At 64.7% G+C, this 19,820-nt stretch overlaps 1 protein-coding gene across 1 annotated transcript; it reads right to left on the reverse strand.

The window, feature by feature from the left end:
• Window positions 1-1,648: 1,648 nt before the first annotated feature.
• SLC6A19 (solute carrier family 6 member 19) lies at window positions 1,649-16,750 on the reverse strand. Its single transcript, XM_027606254.2, has 12 exons — window positions 16,514-16,750; window positions 10,760-10,900; window positions 9,750-9,887; window positions 8,078-8,259; window positions 7,600-7,710; window positions 7,259-7,371; window positions 5,585-5,713; window positions 5,344-5,500; window positions 3,537-3,741; window positions 3,280-3,439; window positions 2,254-2,416; window positions 1,649-2,071 (listed from the first exon to the last, which is right to left on the reverse strand). Exons 1-12 carry the CDS (start codon window positions 16,713-16,715, stop codon window positions 1,868-1,870), a joined length of 1,905 nt encoding a protein of 634 aa, XP_027462055.1. The 5' UTR covers window positions 16,716-16,750; the 3' UTR covers window positions 1,649-1,867.
• Window positions 16,751-19,820: the final 3,070 nt, after the last annotated feature.

The following is a 19,820-nucleotide window of genomic DNA, read 5'->3' on the forward strand; positions in this document are numbered from 1 at the left end:
CCCCCTGGGCCACACCCGCCAGTCTCCTCCCCACGTGCCCGGGACGGTGTGGCGTATCCATGGGGGGGCTGCTCAGTGTTCTCTTAGTGGGGCTGGGAAAGCTTCCAGAGGAGGGTGGAGGCTGGAGTGGGGTGGGACGGGGGGCCCCGGGCAGGTGCCTGTCATCATGGCCCTGCATGGTGGGCTGTGAGCCTCCTGCTGTTTCTGTAGGTCACGGCATCCATGACTGGCGGCATACGCGGACTGGACGTGCCGGTGTTTGAAAGTTCATCGGGGGGCTGCGGGGCTGAACTCTGTGTCACTGCGGGCCAGGAGGCAGTGAGATGGGGAGATGGCCCTGGGGCATCCGAATAGGGGGAACAGGGCTCCGGGATCCACCCTACACCCAGCTCCCCACCCCTGCCCCGCAGATGCTCAGAAAGTCCAGTTTAACGTAAACTTCCAGATTTTTCCATGGAGAGTGGACATGAACTCATTAAAATAACCACCCCATGTGCCAAGTGACTTTGGCCAAGATTGACTGTCAAATCCCAGTAAACAACCCTTCATCAGGGGGCGCTGAGTGGATGGGCTTCCGGATCCCTGCCATGCTCAGCACGCACGGATTGTCCTCGACCTTGGTGGATGTGGCCAAGTTACCCTATAACCCGCCTTTTCCAACACCTAGCTAAAAATTCATGCAGTGAATATGCCCTCTTAAGAAAACTCAAAGGGTGCTTTCTGCCTTAACTTAGGCTGAGCTGAGTTTTGTCTAACTGCTCATCTGCAGCAGCCAGAAGCAATGATTAATCGGGTTGGCTCTCACTGAGCTGGCACGCTGCCAAGGCCAGCAGGCAGGCAGCCAGGCCTCAGAGGGACTCCGCTGAGTCTTCCAGAGCTCACGGCCTAGGGGCTTGAGAAGGCCAGTCCTCCTCGTGGGCACCAGGGCCCCGACCTTACTGTGAGCTCCTGAGTCAAGGGTCGACAGCAAGGCGAAGGGCGAGTGGCCATCAGACTGGACTGAGGGGCCAAGGGAGCATCACGCTCCTGTCTCCCGCGGGCCAGGCTCCCCACTACGCGGCACCTGCAACTCGCCCTCTGTTCGTGCGGGCGGGGTGGGACCCAGGCCGCGGTGGCGACGTCCGTGACAAGGGCAAGCACCAGGGCGCTGGGGCTGCGTGGCCGACGTGTGTGCACAAATACACAGGCGCCCAACATGTCTATACAACACACACACACAGCACGGTCATGCACACACACAAGTATGCACATGCCCACTGTGCATTCATGCACACGTACACACACACTCAGACATGAGCACACACACATGCCTCCATACGCTCACACACATACACACTCGCACATGTACACACACGCACGTACACCGTTACGCACACGCACACACTCGTGCGTGCACATGCAGACACTTACACACTTGTGCACGCATGTGCACTCACATGCACACATGCACATACACACTCGTGCGCACGCACACTCACACATGTATACACACATACACACGTGTGCACTCAGTGCACGCACACACACGTGCGTTCGTGTATGTGCACACTCGCACGCGTACACTCACATGCACACACGCACAGGACACTTGTGCACGCACACACACTACACACATGCGTTCACGTATTTACACACTCGCACACATTCGCATGCACCCTCACACGCACACTTGTGCATGCGCACACTGCACACGCACACACATGCGTTCACGAATGTGCACACTCGCACACACTCACGTGTGCACACCCCGCACATGTGTATACACATACACGTGCCTGTGCTCACACAATATACACCACGCATGCACACACGCACACACTCACACGTATGGCCCAGATCCTCCCTGACACGCGCTGGGCCGGGCTGCTCAGGACTTCAGGTCCCCGTTGATGGAGGCCATGGACGGCCCGCTGACCAGCCCCTGGCGGTCCCCTGGCCTCTGGCAGCGGTCCCTGAGGAGCTTGTAGATGGCAAAGCCGGGGATGGCCAGGCAGGGCACCCCGGCCACAATGACGACCACAGCATACACCCAGCCTGGGTAGGTGACCTTCTGGGATTTGGGAAATTCCTCCTGGGGAGAGAGCGGTGGTGAGCAGCCGTGTACGCAGCCTGCAGGGTCTCCCTTGGGCAGATGCCCCTCCCCTATGGGTCACCGCCTGGCCCTTGTGGGGGAGGGGAAGGGCACCCCAGGGTCCCCAGCCCCACAGGGAGCACAAGGACCCACTGCCCCTCCGCTGCAGCCCCATGGCTCACATAGGCAGGGTCCCAGACGCTGTATATCAGCTCCTCATTGACCTTGACCACGAAGAAAAACAGGAAGATGACCAGCATGATCAGCGGGCTGATCACTCTCCACGTGACTTGCCAGAAGATGTTGGGCTTGTGGCCAATCATGAACTCGATGTCCCTGTTGAACCTGGACACAGGGCAGGAAGGAGGCCGTCACCGGGGGCGTCGATAGGCTTGTGATCCCGTCAAGGCAAAGGGTAGCTAGCCGTCCAACCCAGACAGACATCACCATCCACGGTGCCACAGCCTGGTCTCTCTCTGACCAGAGACCCGCCACCTCCAGAAGAGCCTGGTTTGCATCGGAAGCCGGCTTGGGACCCCCTGCCGCCCCATGGTGCCACCACCTGTGCTCTAGCCTGTCAACTCACCCCGGGGACTCATGCAGAGCCAGGGTCCATGCTGCTGGGGGTGGAGGGCAGCCCAACCGGCAGCCCCGTCCCAGCCTCCCTGGCAGATCTCCCCTCCCCCAGGGCTGGTGGCCTCCCCGGGGCCCCACGGGGCAGCCTTGATCCCCTCAGCAGGAACCCCTGCCCTGTCCACACCCGGCCCTCACATCCGCTGCCTGCAACCCAGCCCTTGGGACTGCTCTGCCCCTCCTGGTCTGATGTTCCCGTGGCTCGGGCCACCCGCGTGGGATGCAATAGTTCTTCACCTCCTCGTCTTGGGTGACGACTTTTTTAAATCCCATGGTCAGACCAAGGGTCTGTACTTTCCTTCACGGTTGCTGTTTGCTCTCCTCCCACCCCTAAGACTGCACGGCCTGTGAGTGCTCATGTCTGCCGGGTCTGGAAGCTTTGGGAAGCTGGAGGGACCCCCGCTCGGACAGCTCTGGTGGGCCCTGGTCCAGGACCCATCTCCTCTGCCCTCAGCCACGCAGGAGCCAGGCCCAGTGCGCGCTCGGCCCCAGGTCACAGCGTGCCTGTCCCGCCTGCCCTGAATGCCACCTGCTTACCCGTCAGGAGCCTCCTGCCGCAGCAGTCTCCCCCCTACCTGTCCACGCCATACACGTAGACGACCGCAAACATTTCACAGAAGGCGATGATGAGCAGCGGGATGGAGCCGGCATAGCTGTCCAGCAGGGAGAGCCAGTACTGGCCGGAGTTCAGGGTGAAGATGAAGGCGAGCAGGTACATCCCCAGGCAGATGAGGCCTGCGGGACAGAGAGCACCGCCGCTGCGGCTCGAGGCCCTGCACCTGCACCGTGGCCACCCCCTGGGGGCTGTCCTCACGGCCCCGGCCCCGCATACCTGTGAGCAGCTCTTTGGGCCACTTTTTAGGGATGATGTTGAGGTCCTGCAGTGGCACGACCACGCCCTCCATGTTCCCAAACATGGACGACAGGCCGAGGCAGAAGAGCATGATGAAGAAGAGCACGGACCACAGCGGGGACACGGGCATCTTGGTGATGGCCTCCGTGAAGACGATGAAGGCCAGCCCGGTGCCCTCCACGCCCTGCAGGGGTGGGGGCAGGGGCGTCACGGAGGCACACGCCCCCCGAGGACCCCTCCCCATCCCTGTCCCTCCCCGGACAGCTCCCCACCCGCCGAGCCCCCTCATGCAAGCAGAAGTCTGATCTGAGCCATTTGAGGAGATAACCAGAACTCGTCCTCCAGGCCCAACTGTATTTTTTAAAAGCTGAACGGGTTTGACGACCAGGAAGTGGCTCCCACTGTCCAGCAGCAGTCAGGGCCCCGTGCAGACACCGTCTGCTCCCTGATGCTTCCTGAGTCGCTCGCCACACACTCAGCTTGGAATGTGGGGTGACCTCCACGAGGCCTGAGCGAGTGCCCTTGAGAGGGTGCCAGAGCTGCGGCCAGTGGGCCCGGCGGGAGCGGCCACGGCAGGATGCGTGCTCCAACGGCTGGGCAGGTGCAGAAGCACGAGGGCTCCACGCAGGGCCCTGGCTGAGCCTGTAGCCCTGTGTCTGGCCTCACACGGGTCCGCGAGACCCCTGCTGCTGCCCCTCCCTCCTGGGTGTTTCCTGTATGGCTGAGGGGCTACGTTAGGGGCCCTGGGCCCAGCGCTCCCTGCAGGACATCCGCCATTGTCCCCAGGACTCGCTCCCAAGTCAGGGGCCCCAAAGCCACCTCACAGCATTTGCACGAGTTCGGGGGAAAATGGGCTGCTGCCTTCCACACCCGAACTCCTCCCTGGGGGGCCAAGCGAGGAATTGGGGAGATTGTAGTGAACGGCGTCTGAGCACCCGCACAGAGGAGCGTCACGCGCCCGTGTGGACGGAGGGGGAGGGAGAGGTGAGCCGCAAGGTGACCAGGCGAGGCCAGCCAGCCTGGTGGCCTGGGCCAGGGCCGGTGTGGGGGGTCAGGACTCAGCGCCCCGGGGATGCTCGGCACCTGCACTGAGCACTGACTCCTCCATTAGCTCACTTCCAGAAGAGAAGGAATTCAGAGTCTCTGCTGCCCTGGGACCACCCTGCCTCTCGTCCTGCACGTGTCGGGGGACAGAATGGGCGAGGGGGCCCTCTGGTCTGCTGGCTGTGCTCGCCCTCCACACACCTCGCCCCTGCAGGGCCTGTCACCACTGGGACACAGTGCCAGGCCCTGAAAATGTGGGACATGTCCCCGAATATTGCGTGCCTCCAAAGAAGAAAATTGCAAAATGAAAATTAGTGAATGTTGGCCCATAAATCACAACAGTGTGCAAACATCGCTCCTCATTACACTTGGCATTTAGAGACGTCCGTGCATCAGAGGACGGTTTGCAGCTATGTTGTCCTCTGCACCATGACCGCCAAGAAATGTCAGCCAGCCCGGACAACGAGCCAGCAGAGCGAAGCGAGGTGGGGAGCTCGGTTAGGATGACTCTGCGTGTTTGCAGGAGGCATTCTAGTCCTCGTGGACATGGGGTGTTGGCCTGTTTCACACCAGGCACTGCAGGAGGCCAGGCCCACCGTGGCCCTGGGTCCCTGCCTTGGCACCAGGCCCCGGACGCAGGCTCTGTGACTCCCAGGACCCCTGGCTCCAGGGGAAGCTCGGAGCCCTCCTTCGACCCCACTCCCGGCTCCCAAATCACAGGAGCACCACCCAGAGGCCGGACCTCCGAGAGGAAGGTGTTCATGTCGCAGGTCTGGAAGTGCAGCTTTGCGAAGGCCTCAGGGTTGGTGGTGCTGAACCAAAGCTTCATCTCCTCAAAGTTCTCCTGCGTCACGTTGCCCTCGGGTAGGTCAAACCCGTTCATGAGCGTCAGGATGTTCCTGGAAAGACAGTGGGGCTGGCTGCAGGCCCGGTGGGCTCCCTGGAGGCGATGTGCAAGCTCCCAGGGCAGGCGGGCCACCTACGTGTTGAAACAGTCATCAAAGCGCTCGGTGGCACGGAAACCGATGATGGAGTAGACCACAGTGGCCGCGTACACGGACGTGAAGCCGTTGATGACAGACACGATCACTGAGTCCTTCTCACAGTTGTTGCTGCCGTGAGAGGGTGTCTGGTCACCGCCAGCCGGGCACGCCCACCTGGCCCGAGTCAGCACCCAGCGAGGACAGCACGGGGCTCCCGAGGCCGAGCCACTGGCCCAGCGAGGAGGGTGCAGCCACGGGGGGGGACAGCCGGCCCATAGCCCACCCCTCTCTGCCCTTCCTGCCACCTCCCCAGGCCCCCTGCAGCGCTGGCCCTGGAGACCCTCCCCGGGTCGTGAGGCATCTAGGAGGTGGCCGGGCGGCCAGGGCCCCCCATCCCCACCTGGACGCCTAAAGCCCCCCAGCTCGGCGTGTCGAGAACACCGCCCCCGACCGCCCCACCCCCATCCGAGGCCAACATCCTTCTTCTGGATGCTTCTGGCGGCCGGCGGCAGAGTCAGATGACAAGCGTTGGTGAGGGTGAGCAAGGATCGGGCACTGCTGCCCGGCTGGGGGGACCTGAAATGGGGTGGCCTCCCTAGAAAACACCCCCTCGAGCCCTTCACCCGGAGCAGCCCCGCCCCTGCGTGCACCGTGGGCAGTGAAGGCTCGTCTGCGCCGAAGCTCAGACACAAATGTTCGCAATCGCCGGAGGGTGGAAACAGCTCATGTGTCCGTCGTGGGGCAGGCGGGCAAACACAGTGCGGCCCGTCCACGCCTGGGTATTGCTCGGCCGTGAAAGGCAGGATGTCCGACACAGGCTGTGGCAGGGGTGGCCATGAGGACCTCGTGCTCAGGGACAGGAGCCAGATGCAGAGGACGGCCCCCGGCCATCCAGAGGAGGCGAGTCCGCCCAGAGAGGGAGCGGGCGGGGGGCAGGGTGGGGCAGGGCCCGTGGGTGCGGGGCCCCTGGGGCGAGGGCGCGCTCTGGGCCTGGTGTCCGTGCTGCCACCACACAGGGAGCGTGGTTGCACCAGCCTCTGGTGTGCGCTGAGCGGGCCAATGGCCCCCGTGGGGAGCACCTGCTGTCAGGCCATCCTCGGCTGCCCCCTATCCTGCCCGGCACCATGGCCGGTGGGCGAGCCCAGCCTGGCCCCACGCCCTCCGTGTCAGCTCATGCGGCTTGTCTGTCTCTCTGCTGGACCATGGGTTCTAGCAACACGGTCCCGGCGCACCAGCTGGGGCACAAGCAGGTGCCCCATTATCGCTTGTGCAGATGAAGTGACACCAGCTATGTCTGTGGAGGCCCTGGGGGCCCTCGTGGTTTGGGCCCCTTTCACGTGGTGCCCGTCCAGGGGCGGCGGCAGGGGTGGGCGCTCCTGGGGCCCTGGGTGCGCAGGCGTGATGGGGAGTGTGTGGGGGCATGAACACCAGGGCTTGCGATCGCTGGGACGGAGGCGCCCAGGGGAGGCCAGGTCGTAAATGGGTCTCCCTGGGGGTCCCTCGCTCATGAAAGCCTCCCAAGGCATCAGCCCACCTCTTTGCACCCTGTGGCCGCAGCCCCGCAGAGACCCCGGGTCGGTGGGGTCACCTGCACGCCTTCCTTCGTTCACCCACCCCTTGTGGTAGGGAGGCCGAGGCACAGGGCAGGCGTGGCGAAGGTCCCCCCACACTCACTGCACAGAGTTGTAGCTGGAGAAGGAGATGAGGCCCCCGAAGGCCAGCGAGAAGGAGTAGAAGACCTGAGCCCCCGCGTCCAGCCAGGTGACTGGGTTGGCCAGCTCCGTGACCTGCAGCCAGACAGGGACCCTCAGCTCTGCTCAAGAGGACTGGGGACTGGGACGCATGGCCCCTGGAGGTGGCAGCTGATGCGCAGCCCAGTGGTGGCCTCCCTCAGTCCACACGGCCACCGTCGAGCAGACAGGCCCTGCCTGCACGCCACAGGGGCCCAGGGGGCCGTCCCCCAGCCTGGCCTCCCCTGTGCCATCTGGGCCCTGGGCCAACCTCGGGAGACTCACGTTGGGCGTGAAGAGGAACACGATGCCGTTGGTGGCTCCCTTCAGCGTCAGGCCGCGGATGAGGAAGATGGTTAGGACCACATAGGGCAGCGTTGAGGTGATGTACACGGCCTGTGGACAGGACAAGTGTGGGGCAAAGGGGCAGGTAGTGCCAGGCGGACAGGGAGACCCAGGCTCTCAAGGAGAAGCGGCAATAGTACAAGGCCTTGCCCCACCCTCCCCTCGAGCCCCCGGCCCCCAGGCTGCCGGCGGGGAGATGGGCCCCTGCTCTCCGCACCCCGCCCTTCAGCCTGTAAACTGCGGGTACCTCGCTCGTCCCAGTTAGAGATCACGCGTGCCCCTTGCCCACGGCTTTTTGAGCTCATGCGTAAGAGCGTCTGGGCAGCAGAGGCCCCTCCCAGACAGCGGGCATGCGGGACCAGGCCCCTCACAGCTGCCGAGGGTGTGGCGGCTTGGGCACCCCCACCCCTGTGAGCACCTTCCCAGTGGTCTCGATGCCGCGGATGGTGCACACGTAGAGGACGCTCCAGGCACAGGTCAGGCAGAGCAGGATCCACCACTGGATGGAGCCAGAGTCACTGATCGAGGTGGAGATGTTGAGGGTCTCCCGGTACCAGAAATAGTCCACAGAGGAGCTGCGGGCACACTCCTCCACATAGCCTGGGGGCGGGCATTTGCACACATCAGCGCGCGTCACAGAGTGTGAGCCCCGGGCCCAAGCTGTGCTTTGAGATAGTGACAACAGGGGTGTCCATGCACACAGGCCTGCCTGTGCACACCCGTACACACACCCGCACCCACACATGCACACACAAACATGCCCACACATGGTGTGCATTCACACGCACATGTGCACATGCATGCAGACCCATGGGCACATGCACACACACGTACATGGACATGCTCACAGACAGTGTGGATTCACACACGCGCACACATGTGCACATGCATGCAGACCCATGGGCACATGCACCCACACACGTACATGAACATGCCACACGTGCTGTGCATTTGCACAAACACACGCACACACGTGTGCGCACACCTGCATACATGACTTGCACATATGTGTGCACAGGCACACCCTCATGCATGTGCAATGTGGGTGTGCACCCCAGGCCTCCACTGCCTGCCTTCTCCCTCTTGCCCCTGCTGCAGGCACACAAGAGACCCACAGGTTTAGCTGGGAGTCTGCTCTGGGCCAGGTGCTCTGCCATGCACCAGTCACAGGTCTCTATGTTTCCCTGGCTGGGGCCCACCCCGGGCAACGGTGTTCAAACTCACACGTTCTCATCCCTGTGGGTCCCAGGGTCCTGGGTGCCCTTCTAGACCAGCCTGACATCCTGCCATGGGGAAGCAGTCTAGTCCTGGAAGGCCCCCACGCCATCCCCAGAGACAGGGACCATGCCCCTGAATGGTCCCCAGGGCAGTGAGGGAGGCCATGGGGGTGGGCCCCTTCCTTTCCTGACCCTGAGGTGCCCATCTTGCCAGCGCCAGCCCCAGCACATCTGGTGTGATCTGTGCAGCAAACCACACTGGCCACTGTCTGCTTGTTGGACCCACACTCACAACACAGGCCATTCACGTCCTGATGGGGCTGCATGCCCAGCGGCCCAGCCTAGCACTCAGCTCCGTGCCCCCATGGGCCACAGCCCAGGGCCTGCTCTCCCCTTCCCTGGGGGCACCCCAGAAGGAGCAGATGGTGCGGGGCAGGAGCTCTCTGCAGACAGAGCCTCCGGGGGCTGAGTGGGAAAGGCCAGTGGGGAACAGGATGCTGGCCTGGAAATGTCAGGGAGCAGCTCTCAGGGAAGCCCCATACACACCCTGCTGGCGACCTGGAGCCCTGCTTCTGCTGCCTGCACCACGAGGCCAGGTGGGCGGGTCTCCCCCTTTCCTCCATAACAGCGGCCCCTCCTGAGAGGGAAGCCAGCCTTTTTAAGGGCTCTTCTATTGCAATATGACTTTTTTTTTAATGCCCTGTTGGCTTAAATGTGCTCTGGTTTTTGCCAAACCTGAGCTACAGCCCTCCGGAATTTGGAAAATCAGAGGGTGGCTCTTCGTGGATGGTCAGCCCGCATGGTCGAAGGCGAGCTCTCCCCAGAGCCGGTGGCGGTGCCCCCCACCGCACACCGGCGTCCCCAGGGCCTCACCTGTCTGGTTGGCATTGAGCGGGCAGTCACTCCAGGGCAGAGGGTCCTGGAAGGAGTTGAAGAAGTACCACATGACCCAGGCGATGATGGTGTTGTAGTAGAGACCCACCATGAAGGACACGAACATGGACGCAATACCTGGGGGACGAGACCGTCACTGCTCAGGAGTGGGTGTCAGCGCTGGGGGAGGGGTCGGCGCTGGGGGAGGGGTCGGCGCTGGGGGAGGGGTCGGCGCTGGGGGGGGTCAATGCTGGAAGGAGGGGTCGGCGCTGGGGGAGGGGTCGGCGCTGGGGGGGGTCAATGCTGGAAGGAGGGGTCAGCGCTGGGGGTGGGGTCGGCGCTGGGGGAGGGGTCGGCGCTGGGGGGAGGTCAATGCTGGAAGGAGGGGTCAGCGCTGGGGGAGGGGTCGGCGCTGGGGGAGGGGTCGGCGCTGGGGGAGGGGTCAGCACTGGGGGGGGAGGGTCAGCGCTGGGGGGAGGGGTCGGCGCTGGGGGAGGGGTCAGCGCTGGGGGGAGGGGTCAGCGCTTGGAGGAGGGGTCTGTGCTGGGGGAGGGGTCAGCACTGGGGGGAGGGTCAGCGCTTGGAGGAGGGGTCTGTGCTGGGGGAGGGGTCAGCACTGGGGGGAGGGGTCGGCGCTGGGGGGAGGGGTCCGTGCTGGGAAGGAACCTCAAGGGTCAGCGCCCCTGTGGGTCAGTCTGGCCATTGCTGAGCCCTGATCTGGGCAGGGAGTAGGGACTCTACTCTCTCTGTGTGTCTATACCCTCCCATCCCCTGGGCGCCTGGGACTCAGGACGGCCTCTGCTGCCCGGCTGGTCCCTGGTGGCCGGGAGTGATGGGGTCTGGATGGGGTCTGCGGCCCACGGTTTCTGAGACCCTAAGGAAGGGTTTGCACAGGCCTGGGTGCCGAGTCCTGGGCCCCTCCGCTCCCTGAAATCAGGCGGAGAGAGCAGAGGGGGAAGGAGGGGTGTTTGCTGCGGAGCCTCGCTCCAGGCAGGGCTCCAGACGCTCACCTACGCCCTTCAGGGCTGGGTGGATGGAGCTCCAGACGCCCACGCTCCCCTTCCGCAGCCTCTGCCCAATGGCGAACTCCAGGTGCAGCAGGGGGATGCCCTCCAGGACCAGCAGGATGAGGAATGGAATCATAAACGCCCCTGCGTGGGGAGAAGGCAGCAATGAGGGCAGGGGACAGCTCACGGGGACTCCTTTGGGGACACAGGTGTTTGTGGAAAGCACCTGCAGAATGGTGGCACAAACACAAGCCTGGGACCTCACGGCCACAGGCGCCATTTCACACGGAGCCGCCTCGCACCGCCTCCCAATGGTGGCGTCTGTCCCCCGCGCACCACAGCTCCTGGGAATGAGCAGAGGTGTCCCTGTGCTGGGCCGAGTGCGGGGAGGCAGGGCAGCCTCCACTCGAGGTGTGGAAGGGTCAGAGGGGATAGGTCCCGGGAGCCCAGGGTTCGGAGGCTGACCAGGAGGTCACGCACCAGGAGGGTCAGTCTGAGCCTTGGGAGGGCGCCCTGGACACGCGCGAGCACCATCCACACGCGCGGATGCAGGGGCCGCCCCCGCGGCCGGGGGAGCCAGGCTTCACCGCCAGCGCGGGGTCACCAGGATCCCCTGGCGTCTCTCAAGCCCCCCTGGCTTCGGTGCAGGAGAGCAGGTCCAGAAGGGAACTTGTAAAGGCAACCAGTCGGGGCTCTGGGCCGCTCCTCGCCGGTGTGGGCACCAGGAAACCGGGGAGGCTCTCCGGGCACAGCCACAGAGTAGGCCAGCGCCCAGCGTGACCTAGCAGAGATCAGCATAGCCGCGGTCCCCACAGGCTGGAAGTCGGAGCCAGGACGCAGCTCTGCGCTGAGACCGGACACTTCCTGCTTCAGGACTGATGAGGGCCTCTGGGTCCCTGCCTGTAGCCCCGGGCGCTGGGCTCCCTGGACCCCCATGGGCCGAGCCCACTGACCTGGGATGTTTTCTTGCCGGGATGCCCCTCAGTCCCTGCTGACTGGGGCCCGGCGGGGGTGACGGTAGCTTCCCTTCCGCCCGGCCCGGGGTCCTGCCCCACGAGGGCCACGCAGCGCAGCCAAGCGGCAGGAGCATTTTGGCGCAGCCCCAGCCCACTCTGTCCCCCATCCCCTGCCCCCTCGTCCTTTCTCCCCATATTGTCCAGCCCCTGGCCCAGAGCCGCACCACCCCGCCCCCTCCGTTCCCGACGCGTTCCCTCTGTCTGTCCTTCTCACCAGAGCTCTCACGTCCCCTCCACCCCATTCCTCCCGCCCCCACACCTCCGCGGGCGGCCACCACCTCTGTGTGCTGGTCTCCTGGTCAGGGCGGGGCTCAGACCCTGATCTAGAGGGGCCCGGGGGAGGCAGGCAGGGGCACTGTGTCCACGCGCGCGTGGGAGTGTGCGTGTGTGCCTGTGTGCATTCGTAGGTGTGTGGTGTGTGTCCACATGTGTGCATGTGTCTGTGCATGCCTGCGTGTGTGTGAGTCAGTGTGACAGAGCCAGAGCCCTCTCTCTCTTCTTTCCCCTCCACGTACCCCCCCGTCCTTCTGTCTGTGGGGTCCTCCTGTTGGGAGGGACAGGCCTCCGGCTGTGGGTCATCCTCGGTCTGCACGCGGGACTGCCCGAGTGGCCTCTCTCCCCACGCGGGGCTCCAGGGCCAGGCTCCTTCGGATGCTGGGACTGCATCAGAGCTGAGGTCCAAGTTCCAGGAACTCAAGGGGTGTGGGCATGACAGTCACAAAAAAGCAAATCCAGGGACGGGCACCAGGAGAGGAAAGGCCACCAGCCGGATCCCCCTGGGTGTGGGGGCACAACCTGGGGCCACTCAGAGCCCAGCAGGACCTGCTCACTGGGTCACTGTGTCCGTGAGGGTCAAGTTAAGATAAGGAAAGACTTGCCTCTCTAATGTCTCCTTAGGGGCTTGATTTGAAAATCTTTGAGCAAAATGACCAAGAAAACCAGTCTATTTGGCACAAGGTTTGTGAATGTCCTTCATTCCCATCCCCTTTCCTCAGGATACCACTCTCACCCACCGGTCTCCCTGCCCCTGCATCTCCAGCAGGAAACTCCGATTCATCCTCGGAGACCCCACTTGGAAAGCCCCTCCTCCAGGAAGCCTCTGCGGCCCCCTCTGCTCCCAGCACCCCTCCCTCACATGAGTTCCCCGGGGCCAACAGGCCGGTGGATCCCTGTAAGTCAGGCTCAGCTTTCAGTGGGCACAGCCAGGGGGAGGGGGGTGGGAGACGAGGGGGGACACATGCCCACACCCCCCAAAGGGAGCCCTCTGTGTGCCCACGGTGTGGGGCCCGCCCACCCAGCACCCCCAGCCCAGGGCGGCGGGACCTCGGCCCCTCGTTCTTTCCAGGGATGAGCACGTTCTCAAGCAACACCGGTGCTCTTTCCAGATGAAGCGCGGGGAATTCACGGCTTTACTTCCTCCCGTGAGTAAAGGTGGAAGAAGCAGGGAAGGGCAGAGGAGGGAGGGCGGCCAGCAGGCACGGTGGTGCCTGGATGCGGTTCCAAAGGTCCCAGGAGACGGGCCTGGCTGTGCTGCCAGGGCGTGGGCACCGGTGGGCCGACAGGCGGGGGGCGGGGGGGCGGCCGGCGCCCGCAGGAGACAGACACGCTGGTGCAGAAACCGGGCAGGGAAACAGGGCGGGGTGCGCAGGCTTGGTGGCCGGCGGATACCGTGAGACTGTGAAGACTCATGGGAGGCTCGAGGGGTAATCACAGGCCTTCACAGGCACCCAGGACGGCTGGGTTGATTTGGTTTGTACTGATCATCCGACCTGGTCCAGGAAATGGGGTGTCGTGTCTCTGGGCTTGCAGACGGGATGAGGAGCGGACATGTTGGGGGGCCCGACCTCCCAGGACACTGCCTGTCTCCCCCAGGGGTCCACGGACCGGCGCGGCCCCTCCCACGCGTGCCTCTCCCCCGTGTCCCTAAAGGCAGAGGAGGATGGCGGCTCACCCCCCCCCGCCCCCGGGGCCTTCTGGGCCTTCCCGCCTTCTGCCCTCAGCCCAGACCAGACCGACCCCATCGTGAGCCACGCGTGCCCACAGGCTGGACAGCCATCTTGTGTGGCAACAAGGCCGCAGCCGCCCGCTCCGCCCTCCCTGGGTCTGGCCCACCTGCTGGCCTCCCTTCTAGAGGGTTGTCTGGTCTGGGGGGGCCCCAGTCAGCACATGGAGGACCGCACGGTGCTGCCCCGATCGCAGCCGCTGCCAGGGAGTGCTAGGGCCAGAGAGGGCGGCCAGGGGCAGGAGCACCTTGGCCAGGGCCTGGAGGTCATGACCCCAGAAGGGGAGCCACCCTGTCCCACACTTCCGAGGGCCCTCCTCACCTGGGGCCTGCACCCTAGAGCCCATGTGCAGGCCCTCCAAGCCCAGGCGCGCCCCGAGTCGGCCCAGGAGGCAGAGCGGGCCGTGGACAGAGCGTGGGTGTGGAGGCTGGGGATCCCGCACCCAGGAGCACATCTCCCAGCAGCAAGGATGGGTCTGGGGGCCGGAAATGGAGACTCAAGCACCGTCCCCAGATCAAGGGCCTCCTGGTCAGAGTGGGGCTCATCGCCTGCGGGCTGGTGCGATCTAAGTGTGCAGGCCATGGCGGGCGGGCCCTCAGGAGCTTGCAAGGGGGGTGGCGGCACAGGAAGGGCCTGGGAGGGGCAGCGCGGTCTCACCCAGGCCAAGGCCTGGAAGGACAGCGCTATTTGAGCTCACAGGGGAGGAATCCCCCGAAGCGAAGCCCACCCTGAGGTGTGCGTGAGGAGGGGAGCCCGTGCCCAGAGAGCCAGCGGCCATGGCGGTGCGGAGCTTGGGAGAAGGGATGGAGAGACCACGCAGAGGACTTCCAAAGGCCCTCTCTGCACCCCTCTAGCTCGTGATATGCCCCCGCCCGGCATCTCCTGCCTGGGACCACACCCAAGATTGCCTCCCAAAGCAGAACACTGGAAAGCTTTCCCTGTTCCCACCCTGTTCCCACCCCCACCCTATTTCCCATCCCGGAGCTGAGACCCCATGCTTCGCTGCCAGCGTGGGAACGGGGTGTGGGGATGTGGCTCCCAGGGGGTGATTCGGGGACAGTCCCCTCAGCCCACAGTGTCTGGGGGCAAGGTTGCCAGGCTGCCCCCATGGATTCAGAACGAGTGTGTGGCTGCACCCGAAAGCCCCCATTCCCCAGGGTGAATTCTCCGTGGGGGCCCCACAGCCTCTGGGATTTACTCGGTAAACTGCTCTGGCCCGTTGCCTTGAAGACCTCCAAGCCACTGTGAGCACGGTCCTGGGCGTTCCCCTGGGGCCCCGGGCGTGCCACCCACCCTCCTCCCAGGGGACAAGCATCTGGCCTCCACCCACAAAGTGGGTGCATCCCTAGTGGCCCCTGGGCCCTGCACAGCCCTGGGGCGGCCCCTTTCCCCGGGCACCTGGCTTTGCCCACCCCGCAGTGGTTGGGGGGGAGTCTGCCCTGTGTTGAGCTCCCAGTTGGAACAGAGCAGGGGTAGATGCGGCAGGGAGATGCTGGGACCCTCCCCAAGGGCAGTCCCTGGGGGACATGTGACCAGGAACCCCCAGAAGGAAGGGGCGGCTGACATCAGGGACTCCATGTCTGGGGACCCTCCTCCCACTCCACTCCCCCCCAGCGCCATGGACCCAGCCTCCCAGAAGCGCAGGAGGGACCAGGGACTTGTAAGACACACCTTCCCAGACTTTGGGAAGCTCAAGCCCTGGGAAATTCAGGGCTGCTGAGGTTGACCCAGGAACAACCACTTCTGCTGTTCCTGACACTCTTATATCCTGAAGCCCAGGTGAGAGCCTGTAGGTCCTTCAGAGTTAGAATGAAAATAACCCCTACTAACTCACATCACCGGAGCACCTGCATCCCCAGGGCAGCCAGCCAGCCAGCTCGCAGAGCCTGCCCCTGCCCCTGCCCCTGCCCCTGCCCCAGACCCATCCGCCTTTGCAAACCCAGCCCCAGTCTGCACACCGCTCCCAGGGCTGGGGGCCAAGACAGACAGAAGCCATGGACACAGGGGGGCCCCATCCCTGTAGCCCACAGGCACCGGGAGGGTGGGTGAGGGGGCAAGGCCATGAAGACACCGACCCAGAACCACTGGGGGGTCAGCAGGTGGAGGAGAGGGGCAGCCTCGACCTGTGGAAGGAGACCCCTGGGCTCCCGGCAAGGCCCTCGGAGGCCTCTGGAGGCAGCATGACAGGTTGAGGCCAGGGTGCCCTTCTGCGGGTCACCTGCTCCTGCCCAGTGCCTTCCTCTGTCCATCCAGGAACGTGGTGCCCACCTCTGGGCTCAGGACACGGATGAAGCACAGGGAAGGCTGAGCGTGGGACCTCCATGGTGGACGTGAGGGTGGCTGGGCTTGCTGCCGCCATCCACACTCAGAGGAGGGGGCTCTGTCCGGAGGAGTGGCCGGCTCCTCTCGGACCCCCACACGCAGGTCGGGTGTGTTTTCCAAGAGCGGCGCAGGGCTCCCCACACTTGGACACTTGGACACGCCGGGTCAGGACCGTGGGCATCCCTCCCCGGCTGCCACGAGCCAGGAGCAGAGCACCACGTAGGGCCCTGGACCACTGGCCGCCCAGCCCCGGGTGCGAACGCAGAGGCTCATGGCGCTCTGAGCGAGGGCACGAGCGTGTGCCTGTCCGGCCCGCGGCCCTGGGGGCGCGGGGGCCCCGGGGGGTGGTGAGCTGCTCACAGCCAGGGCCCCGGCCTGCTGTCCACCATCCCCTGTTCCCCAGCCCCGCGGCCTACCTCCGCCGTGGCTCTGGCACAGGTAGGGGAAGCGCCACACGTTGCCCAGGCCCACACAGAAGCCCACGCAGGTGAGCATGTATTGGGCCTTGTTGTCCCACTTGGGCCGGGAGCTGGCCTCCTGTGTCTCGATGGTCTCCAGCTGGCCCAGAGATGGGATCCGGTCCTCCAGGCCCGGGTTGGGCAGCACGAGCCTCACCATGGTGGTCGCTGGGCAGGTCCCTCCGGCAGAGGTAGGCCAGCAGCCAGAGGGTGAGTGGCCACGGGCCCAGAGCCCCAGCACTTTATAGGGAACCTTTGGCACCTTGCCCCAGGCACCTGGCGTCAGCAGATCTAGAGGTGAGTCCGCCCCAACTGTTAATGCCTTATCGGCAGAGGCGCCGCAGACCCTCTGAGGCAGCTCCACAGGCCCCGGCCAGCCCCTCCTGCTGCGCAAATGCGGATGTCTGCTGGCCCCCACCCCCAAGAGTGCTCCCAAGGCCGGACCCCCCCCCCCCCGCTCTGATAGGCCTGCCTGGCTCTGCAGGACACTGCTCCTCCCCAGACCCTTGGAAGCTCTGCTCGCTGCCACACCCCGTCCCCCCAGCCGCAGAAGATGGCCAGGAGCGGCCCTGTCTCCCCAGCTCTCTCTGCCAACGGGCTGGGTGCTGGGGCATCCCTGATCCCCGTCCCAGGCCAGGGACATGATCGGGAGCCTGGGCCCTGGGAGCAGCCCACTGCCCTGCTCACACCAAGTTTGGAGCTGCCTGGACCCCTCCTGGCCCTAAGCTCTAGGCTCTAAATCTCACCAGCATCTGGGTACCCAGAGCTACTGCAGACCTGGGGCCTCTAGACTGGGCCTAGGGGACCCAGACTGGCCTCCAGGGCACTCGAGCCCACAGGCTTCCCAGAGGCATCACCCGTCTGCCGCCCAGCCTCTCCCCAGGGCGGCAGGATTTCTGTTCTCGCACCCAGTGCCTTGCATGGGGCAGCCCCCCCAAGCTGGGTGGTGGGACCACGATGGGAAACGGGGTCCCCGCCCCCAGAACAGAGCGGTCAGGCAGGGAGATGCAGGGAAGCCAACGGCACACGCAGAGAGCAACGTGGCCTCCACCAGCGCCCTCAGGGCCGAGAAGGGCAGGGCATGGACGGGGGCCAGGATGGGGGCCCAGCCTCGCATCAAGGCTTAGGGGGGACGAGAAGAGAACCCCACCCGGGGCTTGACGTCTCAGCAGGGACTTTGGGGCAGAGTCTGTGTGCAGGGAGCGGGGGGCTGCCCCTCCTTGCTCTGCCCCCGCGCCCCCACCGCAGTCCTGAGACCCGCAATCCTGCTCCCCACCCCCCGCCCCCCACCCCCACCCCCAGCCGCTTTCCTCCGGCGACTGGGCCACACCCGCCCGCCCGCGGGACTTTCCCGGGCGACGCCCTTCACTGGCCTCCGCCAGCCCTCAGGGTCAGCGGTGCACGAAGCCCTCGGGGCCACCTGGTCCTTCCCGGAGAGACGGCTCCGTCCTTGTGGCTGTCTGCTTATCAGTCTCCTCAGTGACCTGCCCCGCCGGACAATAACGTCCCCAAGGCCGGGCGCTGTCTGCCCGACCCCGACCCCACCCCACGAGACCGGTTCACGCTGACATTTGAGGAACAATCCAGTGAGGATGGGTGAGGGCCACTCAGAGAGGGGTGAGTTCAGGAGCCCGACTTTGCCCCGAGGACAGGGGGACTGGGGAAGGGTGGAGGCCGGAAGGGAGGGGTCAGCTCAGAATTTAGGGGCATCTAGTTCCTGAGCTGAGAGTGCAGGGCAGGTGAGCAGAGGCCACTGCAGAGACAGAGACGGAGGGGAGACACAGAGGGACAGAGACAGAAGGAGAGACAGGAGAGAGGCGTCCCAGGCTGGCCCAGGCCCGGGGTGGGGACAGGGACAATCTGGAGACGGGGGGTGTCGCCTGGACCCGAGGGCCGGTGAGAGGAGTAAGGTGGGGCGCGGTCCAGGGCTCCGTCCTGGGTGTGTCCCGAGTGAGAGCCCCCCCCCCCGCAGGACGCAGACCCTCCATGTGGGGGAGGGTCCCTGCCCCGCTACAGGCCCTTCTGAGGGGTGTACCTGGGACTTCCTCTGGGTGGCTCTCTCTGGAAGCTTCCGCAGGAATCCAGACCTGGACTGCCTTCCCTGCAGCCCCCGAGCCCCCGAGCTGAGCCCAGCTCTTCGGGCTCTGAGGCCCAGCTTCCCCGTCTGTGAAACACCACCATGATCTGCAGCTCCGCGATTGCTTTCCGGGAAAGTACCCGGAAGGCCAAAAGGAGGCCGGGTGCCCAGGGCTGAGCCTGAGCAGACCAGGGTCTCGGCAACGGGGACAGGGGCTGCGGCAGGCCCCCAGGTTCCCTGGAGGCCCCGGACCTTGCTAGGGCCCCACAGCAAGGCAGTTCTTCCTCACAAGCCGGGGAGAGGGGTCCCAGCACAGTGCCAACAAGGCTGGGTGCCCCTGTGATTTGCCGTGGTCTCTGAGGATGACCTCCAGGCCCTGCCTTCCTGGGGGGCAGATACGGGGTGCGGGGTGCGGGGCGCGGACATAGACAAGGCAGGAGGGCGGGCTCCACAGCCCCGTTGAGGTTGAGAGATCCTGTGCCCCTTCTCACTCCGGCTCCTGCACATCAGCCCCTGCTTGTCTAGAGCAAAGGCCTTGGTGGCCGGGAGGTCCCACCTGACCCTGACCTTGTCCCCCCAACTCCAGCCCGAGGCCCCCCTGGTCACCCCTGAACCCCAGGCCCACATCTGCCCCAGGGCCTTTGCACTGCATGCGCCTCCTGCCTGTCTTCCGGCAGCATCCACCAGGCAGGTCCGCCACCTTCCAGTAGTGGCATGGACACCACATGGTGACCCCGGCCCTCCTAGCACCGCGGCTGGCCTCTCTGTCCACCTCTGATCCCCTAATTTCCTTTCCCTGTTTCATAGCATCATTTCCTTCTAACGTGCTGTGCAGTTTGTTATCTAATTGCTCATCTTCTGTCCTCGCACCACAGGTGAGATCCACAGGCAGGAATCTGTTTCTTGCTTACCAATCACGCCCAAGGCCCCAGAACTCTCAGCATCGACCCAGCGAAGGGTCCCCTCGGCGCCACCCCAAGATGGGCCTGTGCAGGGAGGCGGCCGGACACATACCTGGGGCTCCCCTCCCAGCTCCACTCGCCCAGGCAGCTCTCCAGGGACCATGCTCCAGGGTCTTCGTGACAGGTCACTTCCCTTTAGAAACGCCAGGTAGCTCAGGTGAAGAACGGATGAACTGACTCAGTGAGCTTTTGCTTTTACTACAACTGTGATTGAAAATAGGAAGAC

The sequence above is a fragment of the Zalophus californianus genome, chromosome 5 (assembly GCF_009762305.2).
Source record: "Zalophus californianus isolate mZalCal1 chromosome 5, mZalCal1.pri.v2, whole genome shotgun sequence".
NCBI lineage: Eukaryota > Metazoa > Chordata > Mammalia > Carnivora > Otariidae > Zalophus > Zalophus californianus.